Source organism: Protopterus annectens, chromosome 7.part0 (assembly GCF_019279795.1).
Source record: "Protopterus annectens isolate FY-2018-M chromosome 7.part0, PAN1.0, whole genome shotgun sequence".
NCBI lineage: Eukaryota > Metazoa > Chordata > Ceratodontiformes > Protopteridae > Protopterus > Protopterus annectens.
The window spans coordinates 526,669,850-526,690,000 of record NC_056739.1 but is presented as its reverse complement, the minus strand read 5'-3'; the positions used below and the strand labels follow the sequence as shown (position 1 = coordinate 526,690,000).

At 35.3% G+C, this 20,151-nt stretch overlaps 1 protein-coding gene across 1 annotated transcript; it reads left to right on the top strand.

Annotated features, from left to right (window-relative positions):
• The first annotated feature begins 499 nt into the window (after nucleotides 1-499).
• Nucleotides 500-1,441, top strand: LOC122806034 (olfactory receptor class A-like protein 1). Its single transcript, XM_044076274.1, has one exon. The coding sequence runs from the start codon at nucleotides 500-502 to the stop codon at nucleotides 1,439-1,441; it is 942 nt and encodes a 313-aa protein (XP_043932209.1).
• The last annotated feature ends 18,710 nt before the right edge of the window (nucleotides 1,442-20,151 follow it).

Genomic DNA, 20,151 nt, shown 5'->3' with positions numbered 1-20,151 from the left:
AAACCATCCTTGCGCTGAGCTTGTTGAATCCCAGGGCTTGTCTATACCATAGCTTCCTTTTTTAAATATTCAATACATGTCACAAGATGTCACAAAGTATAGGTTTTCCTATGGAATTTATTATCTCCAGTGATTGTCTCCCAAATGGATTGCTACAAACAATTTTCTTTCCTTAAAGAGATGCATGTACTTCATTGCTAAATATTAAGGATTATTTCAGTTGTAGTTCACAGACAGAAAATGCTGTTTACATAATATTGATGTTTATAGCTACATAGTAGTAAATCTACTGTATGTATATACATAGATGGGATTACAAAATGATAAATGATTACATTCTATATATTTGCATGCTATTATTATTTCTTCATGGTACCTGTATGAAGAAACAAACTGGCAATGAATAAAAACTGAAATACTAAGATATATATTTTTTTACAGATTTAACAAGATAAACATCTATGTTATTTTTTCTATTACTTGCCAGCAAATAAGTGATATGGAAGTACAAAGCATTCTGAAAACATCTGGATTCATTCTTTTGGAAACAGTTGGAATTCCAGGAAACCTAACAGTTATGTTTACTTTTCTGATTATTAAGTTATATAGTAACAAATTTATGATGACTGATATTATTCTGACAAACCTAGCTTTTGTGAACTTACTGGCTGTTATTTCACGTTGTATCCCAATAACTGTTACCGATTTTGAGGGCCTGACAATATTTAATGACAATTCCTGCCGGCTCTCTGTGTATACCTATCGTGTCAGTAGAGGAACGTCAGTATGTCTAACGTCACTCCTTAGCTGTTATCAGTTCTTAATCATTACATCTAACAGTCGGTGGGTTGCATTAAAGCAAATTATGGCCAGAAGTCTCTGTCCTGTAATTCTATGCCTTTGGGGTTTAAACTTGTTTCTCTACTCTTGGACAATACCCATTATATTTGCTAAGTTAAAATCCAATTCAACAGAATATACTCTTAATTTAAAATTCTGTTTTGTTGTCTTTCAAAGCTATTTCTCATACACAGGAAATGGTCTGCTTTACATTGTACATGTTTTTTCATTTGTAGGTCTGATGGTTCTTGCAAGTGGTAGCATTATTTCTGTTTTACACCAACACAAAATGCAGGTAGAAAATATTAGAACATCCAGCAGAAATAGAAGCATGGCTGAAATCAAAGCAACTAAAGCTGTTCTTTTACTGGTTGCTCTTTATGTTATCTTATTTGGTTTAGACAATTTCTTTTGGATTTATTCTCTGACCATTCCAAGGGCACCTAGCATAATATCAGATGCTCGGGTATTCTATGCTTCATGTTACTCCAGTCTAAGTCCTGTAGTAATAATCAGCACTAACAAGAGAATCAGGAAGAAACTGAAATATGCAATTCAGAGTCATTGGTCAGAAAAAAACAATGTTTCACGTGGAAATTGAAATTAAACACTGGTAATAACCCCCCAAACCTTTACAATATGTCACAGATATGTTGTTGCATAATCCCATAGTTTAGTTTTAATAATTCAGCTGTGTATTCATTTGAAACAAATTCAATATAGTATTTAAAATATGTGCATCAACAAACAGAAAATAATACAAGCAAGATGGCATGTAAAAGTATTATGAGTTTTTCTGTGTTTATTTGTTTGCTTGTTTGTCAGTGGTCTATGCTACACTACTTCTGGCACTGTTTTCAGTCATGTCCAGAGCCAGAGCCAATCATGTATGAGAAAACTGGACTAAAAAATGTATATTAAATTCATGAGCATATTTTACAATGAATATACCTGTCCTTACATGTGAGTACAGAGTATGACATAAACATCTACAGAAGATAATAGTTCTACACATATTATACATTGTGCACACATAAAATGCACAAACATGATATAGACTATTGTTAGTTTATTAATAAGTAATACAACTTATACATTTTAATTAGTCCTTAATTAAGCAAGAGGAACAATATTTAATAATCATTTATTATCCAGTTTTAAAGCAGTGGCAGAGAATGAAAGATAGGCAGAGGTTGAAAGATCACTTAGGTAGTTTAGAAGAAAATATTTTAAGACTCAGAGATTTGTAAGGGAATGAAACATACCAACAGTGAGTCATTTGATCGTAACATGTTGGTAACATTTCTTACCTGATTTTTGAACCTGCATATATGACAAACAACTTTACTCTTTATATTATAATCTAATTAGTAATATAGAACAATGCAATAATTAACATAGGTTCATAGGTATTTACTAGGCTAATGACCACAAGGACCTCTTTAAGCCTAGCCATGCATCCCGAATGTCTGATAAGAGTAAACAGGGGCCTGGGAGGTGAAACATTTACAAGCAGGTGCCAAGGAAATGAACCATTTACAGGCTGTCTTTATCATTGGAGACAAAGATGCCAAACTAGAGACAAATTTCCTCTTCCCCATCCAGTTGTCCAAGTTACACTTGAATTGGGTTAGGGAGGAGCTCTGCTTCACATGGATGGGGAGCCTGTTCCACAGAAGGGATAGTCTGGGTTACATACCTGTCTCTCCAGCAGGTCCTATTTATATCACAAGCAAGGTTTAAGTCTTTAGAATGGGTAATTCTGGAACTGTTTGTTTTGCAGATATGCAGGATGTTCATTAAACTGACAGACAAAGCCTTGTTTGCCAGGCATAGATCTCCCATCAATAGCCTGTATGAGACAGAATACAGGGACAGAGCTTTGAGGTAGTCTGCACAGGATATGTTATTATGCCTTGTATTGTTTTAGTTTGGAACCTTTGTGGACGTTCCATATGCCTGGTTGGGCACATGCCAAAGGGGGCATTGTACTCAATGATAGCTCTGTTGAATGTTGAATACAGTGGAACAATGACTTCCTTGGACCTAGATGTCATACTTTTGCTTATAAGTTACACAACATAAAATTATTTTCTCACCGCTGTAGACACTTGATGGTCAAAGGCTAGACTACTGTGTATGTGTCTCCCCTAGTGCTGACTACTTGCCTTAACTTTTAGAGGTATGTTGTGAATATGATAGTTACCAGGGATGGATGACTTCTTGAAGAATACTATTATGCATTCCTTTGCTTTTAGTTTTAGTCTATGGATCTGATACCAGTTGTTTTTCTGTGTCAGCCCTTCCTGGAGAACATTTGTGTCAGTGGACAATTCAATGACAGCTCCTACCTTGCAACCATCTGTAAATTAAGTCAGCCAGAGACCATTGATATTGACCTCAACATCAGAGAAGTAAATGTCAAAAAGGAATAGTCCCAGGACCGATCCCTGAGGGACACTACTTGGCCAGGTCAAGGTAGGCCATGTGAATCATTTTGCCCTCATCCATTGCTTCGGTGACTGTCTCACTCAAATAAACCAGGCTGAGTAGGCATGACTTGCCCTTAATGAAACCAAACTGGGTTGGGTCCAGTGTCTGGAGTTTTTTTTGTTATTACTGGTCATTTCCATGATAATCCTTTCCATGGCTTTGCATATGAAACTAGTGAAACTTATGGGTCTGTAGTTTCCCGGGTCTGTCTATGGCCCACCTGTGCAGAAGGATGGTTGTTGGTGTTCTCATTCATGAGACATGAAGCCTGTTTGGAGGCTACAGTTAAATAGCAATTCTAGAGGCTCTGTTAGGTCATGTTTCATGTTATTTAGAGAGCATCCTGTGATATTTTCCGGGCCCACTGATGCAGTGTTCTTGGCTTTAGTGAGAGAGAGAGTTTAGGACCTTTTCCCTAGTGATAGTAGGGGGAGTTATATTTGGTCATATTTGAGGGAAGTTTGGGGGGGAGAAAGGAGTAATGTTAGAACTGAATTTGTTGGTCAGTAGGTTTGCACTCTCCTCCTACTCAGTATAGATGGTGCCATTGACAATGAGCTCTACACACAATTGTATATTGCCTTTGAGGGTCCTTTGAGGTTGCAGACATAGCTAAAAAATGCCTTGTGGTTGCCTTGGTCTAGTAGGCAAAATGTATCTCAAATTTGGCTTTGGTAGACTTTATTTGTCCACTGAATTATTTGTTTAGCTTGATGAGAATGCTTTTATCTTACTGGGTGCTGCACCTCCTAGTTTTTGCCATGAATTTCTTCCATCTGTTATACAGCCTATTGCTGCCATGATTCAACCATTGTGGCTTATTTTTTTGTGCTAGTTCTGTACTTTTTTGTGGTGGGTATAGCTACCTGTATGCAACTGTTATGCTTGTATAGGATTTCTTTGAACAGTTCTGCATAGGCAGCAGTGCTCTGGATTTGTGAGGTCTTGAAATTCTGCCGTGTTATCACAATTTATTAGGAATTTAGCCTTGGAGTAGCACCTGAATATCCCAGGGCTAGCTGGGGTTCCAGGTTTTATTATTACATCAGAGGAGACCAGTTTGTTGTCCACCTTACCAGTGAAGTCATTGCACTAGGGGGTATGCAGCATAATCATTCGTTATCCAGTTTCAAAGCAGTGGCAGAGAAATAGAGAGAGAATGAGAGAGACAGAGGTCCAGATCCAGTATGGTTGCACCCCTGGTTGGTCTATTTATTTATTTATTTATTGACATTTGTTAACTGGGTTTGCCCAACTGGGCTTGTGGCCCATTTTCAGTGGAGACCTGAGGAGAAAAGCTCCAGTAATACATTTTAAAACAAGTACAATTTTAAGCAATATTGATATAATAGCAGTTATAGCAAAATGATTCACATATGTTGGGATACATGCATAAAGTTAAAGTTGCATTAAGAAGAAGCTAAGTAACAATTTTACATTGATATAGTTCAATAGGTCAACAATGAACATTTTTTGATTGTATAAAATTGTGCAAATGCATAGTAGACACATTGGAGAGAGAGGTGTAATGAGGTACTAAGTATGGTCCTTTTGAGGGTACATAAAGGGAAGGAAGACTAGGTAGGGTCATGGCAAGGGCAGGTTCTGGGATTGAGAAAATAAGCTTTTAGTTAATTTTTAAAGTGTGAGATGTGGGAGATTGAACGTAAGTCAAGGGGAAGTTTGTTCCAAGCATGGGCAAGGGAGTGTTTGTAGAGTAGTTTGCTTACTGACCTTTTTGGGTGGTAGATATCAAGTAATTGTTGGTTAGAAGTACGGAGGGTCCAGGATGGGATGTAGATGGAGACTAAAGAAGATAGAGATGGACAGAAGGAGGGTTTATAAAGAATAGATTGTAGTATATGAAACTGATAACATAGCAGAAACTGGGGAAGTTCAAGTCATGTTGGTCAGTAGGTTTGCACTATCCTCCTACTCAGTATAGATGACAGTCTAGTTTAGGGAGATTGTGTTTATAAACTCCAGGAATCTCTCTGCCTGTTTTTTTGGTATTGTATATGATTCACAGTTAATAGTGAGGTAAAGTCACCCATGATTATGGTATTCGGTTTGATGGCGAGTGTTTCTGATCATTTTAAATGCATGGTATGGATTTCCTGGGTCATAGAGGGGGATGTATAGCTTGCAAGGAAGTGGTGTTTAGTTTTGCCTATGGTGATTTGAACATGGAGAAGCTCAAGTGCATTGCCTTGTCTGATCAGCCTTGAGGTATATTTATTTTTGATGTAAATTGCGACACTTCTACCATTAGTCCGTGTCTCTTTTCAAGTAAAAGTCACTGCAATACAAAATATTAATTTCAGTTTATGTTGCCTTCTTCAGTAGTTTTTTTTTTTTTTTTTAATGTAGTTACACTTTGTTGACTGGGCTAGTGCCACTAAGCCAATGGTCTTTTTTCAGGGTGAACCCATGTTGGCAGTCATATGTCTTAATCTATTAATAAATAGAATCTGCACAGAGCAAAAATCCTGCATTATCTGTTTGAGTACACTGTTTTCTGTCTATTCTTTATATAAATAGATTTGTTTTAGCTTTAACAAGTGAATGAGAAAAGTGCAATTATAAAAAGTATTAGTAATAATAATAAACATGTTTTATATATGCAGGTTTTAAAGTGTCTGTTACACTTTATTTAAGTTAAAATAGTTTTAATGTTATTTTGAAATTATACACATATCTGGAACATTTTGTAGAAATGACAAATGTGAATGTATTGTAAAATAAGAGATTAATGTGTATACAATGTAAAAAACAGAATATAAATCTTGAGACATGTCTTACAGTCAGCTATTGTATAAACAAGGAAGAGTAAGATGCCACACATTTTTCCAGAGGACCACCAATCAGTTTACAGAATATCTGTTGAGTCCAACATATGTGGTTTGCTATAACACTGTCTTTCACAGTATATAATATATATATATATATATATATATATATATATATATATATATATATATATATATATATATATATGCATTACTTCACATAATTATACTTCTGTTGACCTGCATTCACTTATTCTGTCAGAGAATTGTGCAGTAACATAAGAGATTGTCTAAGCAGCAGCACTGTTATTTGACCTCTCTGTGTTCTTTCCTGGGCAGGGAAGGTTGCTCATCTCTACCCATTAAAGCTTAAAGATAAAATATCATCTCATGCTTTTAATTCCTCTCCAGCATGATGTAGGTTATTAAAGACCTACTTTTTAGGGAAAAAATAATTGAGCAATGCTAATCAAAAAGGCTTTCAACATAATGAAGTTTTAATAATTTCTTACTAGTGCTGAGTACATAACTGAGAATTATTCAAAACACAAGTGCTCAATTCACACAGCTTTAAACATTGTGTTACAGATCAACCATTTTGCTAAAGTTAACAGAGAGAGAAAAAAAAAACAATAATAACATTTTGTGCAAAGCCAAGTAACTGCTTTTTATCCAACTTGTGATGATGTCAGACAACACATTTATGAGCAAAATTAAATATCAGACATCATCCAACTTATGCAGACTATAGCCCTCATATTTTTATTTAGAAAGGAGTTTAAACATTCAATTACAAACGTGAAGAATTGTAGGAATCCTGTTCTTCATATTATGAAGGAATTTCAGGCTTTTATTAATTCATGACTTATTAACAACAAAACTTTGTGACTGAAATAAAATATAGATGCACCCAAGGCCTGATAATGAAGAGATGAATTGTTTCATTAAACTGTCTAATTATTTCTATTACCTGGATGCCTCATTAATGGATAAATGCTGTAAACATAAGATCACACAGAGAACCATGAATGAATCCTGATATCTGGATATTCTCCATATACAGTTTACATATGCTATCTGCATTCTTAAACTGATACTGCTGAGCTTTAAAAATCCCCTATTGATTTTATCATGTGAGTTAATGGACGTGAACTTGTATTAAATATTATGAAGATAAGGTAGATTGTATTACATTTGTCTTCTTTGAAATACTGCTGTTTAGAAGATATGATCTATTATTTCTTCAAGAATTAAGTACATCTGCAGACAACAGCAGCTCCTGAAAGTCTTGAGTCTGTAGAAACAACAGGTTGAACCTTTACTTTCATAACAGGAAAACATTTAGATACTGCAGTTAGTGAATGAACACTCTTAAACTAAACCATGGCTAGTGAGTTGGGTTTGAGTAACAATATAAAATGGTAGGAGTACATCTGGTCAAAAATCCACCATTATTTAATTGATCAATCAAGATTTATGAGTGATGTCCCTGTATATTGTATCAGGTAAGGAAAACATTTTACACCACGGCACTTATAGAAATTTTGTTTCTCTATGTTTTTTCTAAAACAAATGCTAATCTTGATGAAGCATATTATAGCTGCTCAAATGAAACATGTAAAGATAATTTCTGAATCATAAATGACCATGATCTAACAAAGGCAGTCAAGTGTAGGGATGAAATTTTGTTCTTCTATTGGATCATATTTTCTTTATATCTGTAATCAGTGTTCATTACCTAGTAATAAAGAAAGAATAAAATATGAGTGCATAAAACCGTAATGCTAATGAAGCAAAACTCTCCTCACATACTTAGCAGTCTCAGGCTTACCATATGACCTCTTCTGAACCACTTCTAGATGAGCAGTCCTGACCTTACATTTGTATTAAGACAACTAGTCTGAGGTCATCCAATACTTGAATAAACACTAGGAAAATATCCTTCAGAGGTGTCAGCTCTCTGGCCAGTTTATTTTAACATGACTGTATTAAGGTCTGCAAATTATTAACCTGGTTATTTATAGTGCTCAGCTGGATGGCTAACTGTGTCATTATTGCAATCAGACAGGCTTTCTGTATAATGATTTAACATCTGCACAATGTCATATTCATGCTATACTAATAGGGTATGAGTTCAAGGCAGACAAACAGAATAAATAAAAAAATCTACAACTAATCAGAAACTAGAACAAAGGTGTGTGTTTATGAAATTTAAATTTGTTTTTGACTAATTTGGGATGCTGTGTGTGTACATAAACTAAATATTATTTAAGAAAATGCATGTGACAGTTGTTAAATATATGTGTTAAATAATCTAACAGTATGGCTAATCAAGGGATAATAATCAAAAAAGGCGATCTTATTGAAAGTTTGTTTGTCACTGTTTGATGTATTCTACATTCAATTAATTTGTTTTGTTCCCTGAGTGATAGACATTTCTTTGGCTGTCTGTATTTGGTACATTTATACTAGTCTCAGTTTTTTAGTTATTTGTTGTAGAGACATACAACAACCTTTTTGTTTGATAATCAAGTGATAATGCCAGACAGCATGGCCTTTATCAAGGAAATAATTCCTTCCCAGTGGTTTTGTTCGGTGGTAGGCCTTACTGTATCTGGAAGGGCATATTTCTCTGACAACTCTTACCTGGAAGCATGGAATGTATTACTGCATTTACGGAATGGGCTGTCTGTTAGGTTGTTTTGTATTTTTTATTAATATATACGTTTTCATATTTTTGATGTTCTTCCATCTACTGTTTCAAACTTGCTGCAGCATATGTAATTGTTGTTGGGTATATTTACATCTAAACTATAAGTTATGCAAATATTTAATGTGAATATAAATCCACCCCCACAGACAGATGTGTCAAGCCACTATGTTGACTGAATACACTTCACCCCATGCCTCAATATTTCCTGATTTTGCAGAACTTCACTGAGCTTACCACATAGTTTTGCTCTGTCCCTTGTATAATGCTCAATTTTCTGATAAATCATTAAGGATTGTAGTCAGGCAATAATGCCAGATATTAGAATTTCATACTTCTTATTGTTTAGATAATGTATACTGACAGCTGTCGCGTTGCAAAAAAGTTCACCGGTATGTACTCTATCTTCTCTCTAACTCTTGCTGACTTTGTATCACTCATCCTGTCTTACAAACAAACAGACATACAAACACACACACGCACACACACACACACACACACACACACACACACACACACACACACACACACACACACGCGCGCACACACACACACACACACACACACACACACACACACACACACACACACACATTACTTTTCATTTTACACACGCTAAACAGTAAAGCCACATTTAGCATAGACAATATGGTAGCCATTTGAATTTTTCTGTCTGCGCTTCAAGACAGACTTTTTTTTTAACCTGGATTTACCTGTACAGGAACACTCTGACACATGATGCTTATTTTCCATTAATGTGATGATATACATTTATCCTATTCACTAAACATTAATATCTACTAGAACACGTACAGAATGTAACAGCATAACTGCAAGAGGAGAAGAATTGTACAATACCATAGGTGTAATTTTTAAGTACTTTTATGTATTTAAATAGTTTCAAGAATCATCACATATTACAATTCTATCACAAAATTTCTTCTGTTCTGATTTATAGTTTGATATTACTATTGTTGCAATGCATAAAGGGAAAATACTTCATGGAATATCAGGCAATAAATGTTATTGTTTGTAAAAACTACATCACATATTAGCAAATATACACAGTTTAGTTCATAAGGTCTTTAGTACAAAACTTGTTATTATAAATGTGACTAAGACTGCTCCTAAGAAATAAAATGACAGACACGGGTAACTCCCAAACATTTAGAATTTCATCAGATATGTAAAATTGGAGAAGAAGAATGCTATACTTTTTCTAAACTTCCTGCAAGAAATCCACCACTATCCACATATTTCCTGAAATGATGCCTCCCAGCTCTAAAATTATCTGCAAAAAAAGTATTTGTACCTAATGTAATACCTAATCATAAAATGTAAGGCAGTATGACGTAGTTACTGCTTATTATTCACTATTCTTGTATGAATTACTGCAGTATGCTGACATAAGGTCACTAGCACCTAATCATAAATTGTAAGGTAGTATACCCTATTGCTGCTTATTACTCTCTATTCCTGCATGACTTACTGCAGTGTGCTGACTTCAGGTCATGGTTACTAAAGTAGCTTTAATTAAAACAGAGGATATTGGGAAGGTGAGGTGGAGAGTATGGCCAGGGAGGTGAGAACTTTAAGGAAGACCTCAGCTCAACCTTATTACTCAGATAGAGGTACTATTGTTAGCCATGGCCAGATTGTCAACAATGGAGATAGTAACAGGGTCATTTTTTTTGATGTATTACACAAGCAATGTTGATATTTTTGCAACATAGTGAAAAAGAACTGGCCAGTTTTATTATCAGATACTAAGATAGGAAGGATTGTAGGTCAACATCCACATTTTGTCTTTAAGAATAAACAGTTTCTGAAGAGACTGTTATGCTATGGCAAGAAACAGATGGTAGCAGGGCAGGTATAGAGGGGGACAATGCCATGTGGTGGATAGCAGCAATACATTCATGCATCCTGTGACTAATCAGGTGTTTGACTTTGTTTATTTAGTTTGCTGCCAAGCACGTACATGTTTTTATATAGGTAAGACCAACAGATTGTTAAAGGATAGAGTTACAGAATATCTACTAGCCAGTAGGAATAAAGATTTAAGGAATGCGCTAGCAAGACAAGTACAGGAAGAGGGAGATGTGCACGAATTTATGTTTAGAGTGCTTGAGAGTTTTACCCCCAGACAATGTTTGGGAGACATCAAAAACTTTACAGAACAGTGTTAGACTAAATGGATAATCAGGTTTCAAGCAGATGCACATCCAGGGTTAAATGGCTATGTACCTTTAAAGCCTGTTCTCAGGGCTCATGATTTATTCAAATAATTGATTGCGTCATTGAGATCATTTGAAGTACTGGGTATTTAAGACAACTGTTTTTAATAATTTTTGTTGGTCTGCAGAAGTGCTCATGAAAGCGCTCACCTTTATATTTTATTTTTAATTAAAACTGATTTTTCACTACTTGCTGCTGTCGTGGTTGGTTCTGTGGATTATACTTTTTGGAATTTCGTTCTTTGTTATCTCACAGACCTCTTCCACAGTGGATTACCTGTTTGCTGTTGATGGTTACTAAAGCAATTCCTTAGTGTCTGTTCTCACACTGTGGTGCTGCTTCTGCCTGGTTTTCTCTGCCTTGTGTCCTCCAATGGACAACTTTACCTCCTGAAAGTAACATTAGCATCACAAGGCTTGCTACTAAGGCTTTGTTGGGTATTTGACTTTGTAAGTCTGTATATAGAATTTACTTTATGCTATTTGTTATAAGATAGCAGGTGTACAATACATTGATTCAATGCTTGCACAGTAGCATGCAGTATTATGTGTATTGATAAGTACTTTGTTCTTTGTTTTTGCTAAAAAATACTCAGACCAGCACTACAACTTATAATAAATAAATAAAATAAATAAGTTTTAAGCTGTCTTTACTTACATTTTAGAGTCATATGCAACAGATAATTTTTCTATATACAAATTACTAATTTAACAATGCTTTCATGAAATTCATTGAAATATTTGTTCCTTGGCCAACACCCAAAGGTGACATAATAAATATAAAACCAGTAATTCCAGTTTATTTCATGGCTCCTGCATTCCATGTCCCTGCCCATTAAAAGCCACATCCCCATGCAATCATATCTCATAAACTTGCACATAAGGCTCTGACCCAGTGATGAGCGGCGCTCCTCGACGAACTTGTGGCTTGCTATCCCTGGCCAACTAGAGATCTGAGGCACTGCTGTATCATTACGTTTAGGTGGTATTTACACACACACACACACACACACACACACACACACACACACACATATATCTATATATCTATATCTATATATAAATACATCTACACACCACATAACCTAACCAGACACTGGAATGCCCTACCAATAGCATTATAGGATGCTATTACCAGTAACACATTCACATATTTCCTAAAACAGCATTCTCAAAGCACCCCTTTAGTTCCTAGATTTATACCTCACTATTTCATCCACTTCTTAACTTACACAACATTTGAAAGTGATACTACCACATGCTGCTTTACCTTCAGATCTTAACATCCTGATTAACAGTCTTAACACAGGTAAGTAGTAATCATGGAATGATTCTAGAATGTTACCCACCTAACCCCCCCCCCCTTAAAATCACATATTAACTGTTACACTTCTTAATACCAGCCAATACAACCACAGTTAATTACCTTCTCATACCTTTACTTAGCTCACCCCCTAATCAGTGGAACACAAACCCTTGCATAAAAACAACAAAAAGTACCTATAAACTATACTTTATCACAATTACAAGGCAGCTGCCTTGTTAGAACACCATCTTAACCCTGTCCCTAACTGCAACTAACTGTATCAGATAGTAAGCCAGCTGTTATGATAATCCAAAGCAATTCTGGACTTCCAGTAATAGTTTTATTAAAACAAGAGATACACCCTGACCAATCTCTTTCTCTCTCTCTCCTTCTCTCTCATCCATCATAGACTTCCATTAATAATCTTATTAAAATAGGAGATACACTCTAACTAATCTCTCTCTCTCTGTCTCTCACTTAAGAGAATATGTCAACATTTCATGTAAATTCAACTGTCATTATTTCAATATAGTGAATTAATTTGGAAAACCTGAAAATACATCTTCATTATCATCTCCTATAAAGCTCAAACTATTTTTCTTACATCCAGTTACATACCACTTACAAAAAACATGCACTACCCTTCCCATGATATGCATTCAAAACTTAAAATTGTCCACTTTAACACACATAATCTCTGCAACAAAAATGTACGTGGTGGAATCAGTTATATACACTGGGCATTCTTGCAGTCACAAATACATAGAAAAAAGTTTCAGATTAATGGCATTGAATGTGTATATAACTTGGGCACAAGTGGTTAGACATTTACAAGCTTTCTCTTTTCTAAAAGAGTCATATGTGCCAGCCCCGCTAACTAACTAGTTCATTCAAAATATACAACCTATATAAAAATTCCCTTCCATCAACCACCTGTGTTACAGTGGAAAGAAAGACACTTGCACAAGAAAAACTTTCAGAAGCTTCAAATAAAAGTTTGTGTTCATTAATACAACAGATTTATGAAAAACATTATATAGACCAAGAAACCGTGGGCTGTTTGGAAAAAGAAGCAACCGAGGAAGTTTGAAAATAAGAAGAACAAAATCTAGAGATTTTTGAAAGGTATAAAAAAGAAATATGGACATGGGAAGGAAAGAAAGAGAGATCTAATATGGTGCAATATTTATGCAAAGGAGACAGCCAAATTAATCAGTACAAAAAAGCAGCCCTAATACAGGCAAAGGCATCCAATTATGGAAAATTCCAGAATACAAAAAATAAGATCACAGAGCGAACATAGAACAGAAGATTAGTTAAGTAGAAGTTAAAAAATAGAAGCTGAAGTTATTGAATACCTGCAAAGTGAATGATTTAGTGTAGAAAGTTAAAGGCAGGCTATATCACAGCATAATGGAATAAACAGTCCCCCAAGTAAGGAGAAACAGGAGGAGCAGGAGACATCTGAAGAAGAACTATGGACATGGGAAAGCAAAAGACAATTAATATGATGTGATATTTATGCAAAGGAGAAAGCAGAATTAATTGATATAAAAAGAGCAACACCAATGATATTTGAAGAGAAATACAGGCAAAGGTATATGGATATGAAAACTTTTACAATACAAAAAAATAAGAAAACAAAGATGAAAAGTAGCATAGAGGATTAGTAATGGAGAACTTAAAGAAATAGAAACTGAGGTTTTGGACTACCATAAAGGTGAACAAATTAGTCTAGAAATCTAACTCTGATAACATCACAGCAGGATAGAGTAATGGATCTCCAAATTAAGGAGAAACCAGTGGAACGGGGGAACATCTGATCAGTTGCCATATGAAGATACTTTGGAGCCTTCCACAGAAAACCAGTACACAAGATCAGTTGGAGTTGCACAGCAATGTAAAAAACAAGAAACTGTGGCAACTCTGATGCAGTCAATGGTGAATTCCCATATGAAAGAGCAATGGATGACACAGGATGAATCTGAAGAGAATGTGGTGCAGAAAGATGCTCAGTAACTTTCTGTAGAATGCCTAAAGGAAATGGAGAACAAAGAGTGTGCCCTCGGTTTAGAAGAAAATGATCTAAGAGTTATCTGATTTAATTCAGATGCACAAGTATATTAAGATCAGTAAAAGAAATAGACTACAAAAAGTCAATAAAACCCCAAAAGTTAGAAGTTTGATAAAACAAATGAACACCATAATTAGGACTGTTCATAGAGATTTATATGATATAACACAAGTAAATAGGAGATATTACTGTGCAGGCAAATTAATAACAGCTAAAGTCTTACCACAAAAACACAAGGCAGTAAGGGAAAGTAAGACAAGAAATCAAATGCCATCATGGAAATATCAATTAGAGAAAATTATAAAGCAATTAAGATAAGGAGTGTCAATGTTAGAAGGGTATAGAAGGGGTAGCAGATCAATAAAAGTACTCAGAAAAGACAGATGTCATAAAAGCAATGTGCAGTATCAAAACCGATCAGGATTTATCATGCACTATTGCAAATAATAAACTAAAAGTATCAGCACAAGCAAAACAACTTAGAAGATATGCAGATAAATATAAAGGAAAAGTAGAAAATAAGCAATTTAGTGATAATCCAAAAAAAGTTTTATAGAGAATTGGGAAACAAAGCAAAAGGAATTCAAACACTGCCAAGAATGGAAGAAATAGTACATTTTGGAGAAATATTTATGAAGATCCTGTGGAATGTAACAAAGATGCTGAATGGATAGAAGAAGTAAAAGAAATAATAAGAATTTCAAATAAAATGGGATGAAGTAACGGCCAGAGAGATTTATACAATGTTAAGAAAAGCTCCTAACTGGAAAATCCTCGGCCCAAATGCAGTACCTAGCTTCTGGCTAAAAGTATTAACATCTTTACATGAAGATTTATTCATGAATAAGAACTATTTATATGTGCACGCCAAATAAACACCACCCTGGTTAACAACAGGAAAAACAATACTCCTACTGAAGGGCGAACCTGTAAATTCTCCTAAAAACTATAGACCAATAACTTGCCTTCCAACGATGCATAAACTATATACTGAAATTGATGCCTACAGAGTTTATAGTCATTTAGAAGAAAACTCAATCATAGCAATAGAACAAAAGGGTAACAAATGAAAGTCATATGGAACAAAGGATCATTTGTTGTTAAATAAAGTCATAATGCAGAACTGTAAAAAGGGGAATAATCTACATATGGCATGGATAGACTACAAAAAAAGCATTTGACAGAATTCCACATTTATGGATAAAATAATTCTTAAGTGTATATGATACACCCTGCACTGATGGATAACATTACAACATCCATGAACCAGTGGAAAACCACTTTGCAGTTAAGCCATGTTAAAGGACAAATTATTTTCCAGGGATAAAAATTCAAAGATAGATATTCCAGGTGTCTTGACCTTAACCCATTAAGCTCTACTTAACAGATTAAGTCACTGCTACAATTTGTCTTCCAAAAAAAGACAAAGTGTAAAGACTTCTCTTCTTTTTGTTAATGATTTAACACTGTATAATTCATCAGATGAGGAACTGAAAGCACGACTCTGAGTGGTCAAACTTTTTCAGATGATATAAGAATGTGATTTGGTCTTGATATATGTTGAAAAGCAATCTTTAAAACAGGAAAACTGCAGCATCAAGAAAACATCAGCCTGAGACAGGGATGTGATATAAAAGTACCTGATCAAGAGGGAGCATATAAATATTTGGGAATTGATGAAGGATAAAAAATAAAACATGAACAAATGCGAGTAAAACTTAGTAAAGATTTACTACTGAAAACAGCACTGACCTCGAGGAACAAAGTCCAAGCTATAAACCAATTTTCTCTTCCTGTCTTAACTTACAGTTTTGGAGTGACTGACTGGCCACACCTGTTTTTGGATTGGTTGGACAGGAAAACAAGAAGGATGCTTCATGCTTGTCAAATGATTTATACAGGTAGTGCATATTAAGACTATATATACCCCTATCTGAAGGAGGGGGTCTCATCAAAATTTGATTACACGTATAGATCTGCAGTTGTAGGATTGCATACATATCTGTAAACCCGCAAGACCCAACCATAGTGAAAGTTTTAAAACATGAGGAGAATAAGTCTAAGATTACTTCCCTGCTTAATTTAGCAGAAGTATATTGGTGTTAAGTAAGAATGGAAATCAAACCATAAGTAGATAAAAATCAGGCAGCAACTGAATATGCCAAAAAACAAAAGAAAGAATATAAGGTGAAGGATCAGATGAGAAGGCAAGAAATGTGGAAAATGCATAAATATAGTTGCAAGTATATAAAACTGTTGGAACAACCCCGGGTTGATCAGAATCAAATGCACAAATGGTTAAGGTGAGGTAAATTTAAACCAAAAGATGAAAGGTTAATCTTGGCAGCCCAAAACAGTTGACTATATACATGTTGGTTTACAAAGTCCATTGAACATGTGTAAGAAACAGACAAATTAAGGCTTTGTAAAAAAGAATTGTAAACAGTCACACATCTTGTTACTGGCTGTGCTATAGTAATGGCAGAAGGAGTGTATACTGAAAGGCATAGTAGTGTGGCAAGACTGTTGTATTAGGGATTACTCAAGCATTATTATATTGAAGTAGCTGAAAAACATAGGAACCATGACCCACAAAGCATTATAGAAAAAGATGAAGTTTATATCACACTGGATCACCCATTACAAACAATTCAAAAAACAGATATGAAAAAACAGATGCAGTAGATCATAAAAAAGAAGATGGAAGTAGCATTGGTCATTGAAATTGCTACCTCCAGTAACTACAGTGTCTTACATACTGATTGATACAAAGTCCTAAAATAGCAGGATTTGCAGGCAGAATGTGGAAGAAGGTATCCATACAGTTCCAATAGTAAGAGCATGGGTCCTATAAAAAAGAATTTACAGTCGTACATAGATAGGTTACAGATACATGAAACTCCATATGAATTGCAGAAGGAATCTATATGGAGCACATTGCAGGTGATGTGAAGAGTACTTCTGGCTAACATTAAAGATTGAAACAATACTTAGGAATAGGGTCCATTCAAGTTATGCTATTAGAAACCTAAAAGACATGGAGAAATTATAAAAGAGAAAAACAGTACACTCTTCTAAGAGACCTGTGTTCCAAAGCAAAAACCTTAATCTTATACATGGATTACATAGCACATCACGAGCCTGTTCTTAACTACAAAACAAAACACTTAAATGCCCTAAAAAACTCATTATGATGTGCTGCTACCACTAACTCATTCAAATCTCACATCTGTTCTACAGAAACAGATGCTTGGTGCCAGAGCCATGGGCTCAAGCTCAATGCCAAGAAATGTATAGTTATCCCCTTTGGGAAAAAACATGTACCCATGAATTACCACATAGGTGGCAGTTCACTAAACACTGAAAGTGTGATAAGAGACTTAGGCATACAGGTGGACAGTGGTCTCACTTTCTATAACCACATCGCCACAACAGTCAGGAAATCCTTCTATGTGGCACACCTCATCACAAAGGGCTTTTCATCCAGAAAATCTATTGCCCCACTGTACTCATCCCTCATTAGACCCATTATAGAATACAATGCCCTGTTTGGTATGTACCTCTCAAGACATCTACACCAACTGGAAAGGCCGAAGAAATACCTCACTAAAAGAATCATAGGCCTAAAGCAGATGCGGTACGCTGACTGCCTTTAAAAAACTCCAGCTATACTCTGTTGCATATTGTCTACTCAGAGGCGATCTCTGTTTAACATACAAGGCCATGTCAAACCCAGAGCTATTGGACATGCTACACTTAAAGAAATCCCAATCCCTCAATGCCACACACACCAGGGATCTAAACCTTGTCATCACAATAAACAAAACATGCTGGAAGGCTAGGTTCTTGACCCAGAGACTCCCCAGACTCTGGAACAGACTGCCCATACATGTCAAGCAGAGCGCCTCTTTGGCCCTCTTCAAAAGGAACCTTGACGATTGGATGGGAGAAAGGAAATTCACCCTAGGGATCACGTCACTCACCCTGCTAGACAGGGGTCCAGGGAAGTAAATAGTGTGGGAAGAAATAGCCAGGGAATTGTTATGGCTAGGATTGTATAGGCCCTAGTGCCAATAGCCTAGTACCAACCTAAGAACCTATGAACAAAATTACATAAAACAATTGGTGATATATGTCATGCCTCTCAAGGATAACTCCCTATCCTACTCATTTAATTCCAACTATACAGCATCATACTCTTATGCAGCACTGAAAGTATCAGTATAGGGCTGATTCTCCACAGTTTGGTAAAAGCAATAACACAATGTATCAAGAAATTATTATTGCCATCATTATGCCTCATCCAATGCTTACAACGATATTGTAGATTCCATTTTCCTGTATTATTCAATCTCTTATATTTTTGTGTTTTTCTTTCTGTTTTCAGAATGCATATTTGCCTTTGTATTTCTATCATGTATTCAGTGTGGGTTTTTTTTTTTGGCTTCTACTCATTGAATCCTCTAGAAGCAAATGTCTGCACAGTAAGGTGAAACAAAGTGATGCAAAATAGCATTGCCTGACTCACTTAAAATGCATTTGCCATGTTAACACTTAGTTGCTCCCTTACCTTTTTATTGTGCACATCAGATATCAGTGATGATTATTTCTTTACATTGCTGAAATCAGTCATGTATGCTGAGTTCCAGTATAAGCATACTGTCTGATTGTTTCTTATCTGTTTAATTCTACATGTAAAGAACTACTGCTAATTAATGCATATATTTCATCCTTACTACTTTAGATTCATTACACTTTTCTTCTTTTGCTGCACCTTTGTGCATTTCAGTCTTAGTACTTAATAGTATTCTGAATGTGGAGATTTTCTGCCTGGCCATCCAGTGAAAATGGACACTATACATTTGTACTATCCAAGAAGAAACTGCAATAAGAAAGTAAGTAAGTACATAATTAAATAAATAACCTCTCCATTGATGGAGTTACACTGATTTTCTGCTGCTTTAACCAGTTTTACTTTGTCAATTTGCAATACCTTCCTTTTGCCACCTAAATTTCCTTAACCTCCAGTTTTAACAAAATGATTAAGTAATAAACACATTGATGGTTTATAATTCAGTTTTCCCAGTAACTAATATTAGTCACATAGATTTTTTCTTATTTTTCTACCTTTATGTTCACACATAATCAATTTGTACTGCCCCATCCTATACAATCACTTCTTAGTTTTCGGACTGATCAGTCCATAATTGGTTCAACTCTTCATGCTGCCTTTAACTGTCAAACAGAATCACTCACTCCTTTTTCTCTATGGTCTGCGGGAAGAAAATGTATGCTACGCGCACGTCATTTTGTCTTGTTTAATACCCAACATTTATTTTCCTTACTACTGAACATTTAGAAATGCAATGCAACAGCATGCAAAACCTTGACAAGGTCAAAGGTTGTAACTTGAAAATCTCAAATGGAAGGACCAAGAAAGGAAATAGAAGGATGGCAACGAGTTTACGAGCAACAGAAATGCAACTATTTTCTGTATTTTGACCATAACTGCACTGCTCCTATTTGCTGACATGAGCTTTGTTGTATTTTACAATTGCAGTTGCTGCTTCTTTATATTTAACAAGAAACATGACATAATTGAGACTATTGCTGACTTTTTTTGTTTGACAGTATAATTACAAGTGAGAAAATAGTTGCATATAGTAAAGAGAAAAAAAAGTCATGGGTGTCTGCAATCTGTG

Excerpts from the sequence above, each read along its gene's own strand:
- LOC122806034 (XM_044076274.1), top strand. The coding sequence starts at position 500 with ATGGAAGTACAAAGCATTCTGAAAACATCTGGATTCATTCTTTTGGAA.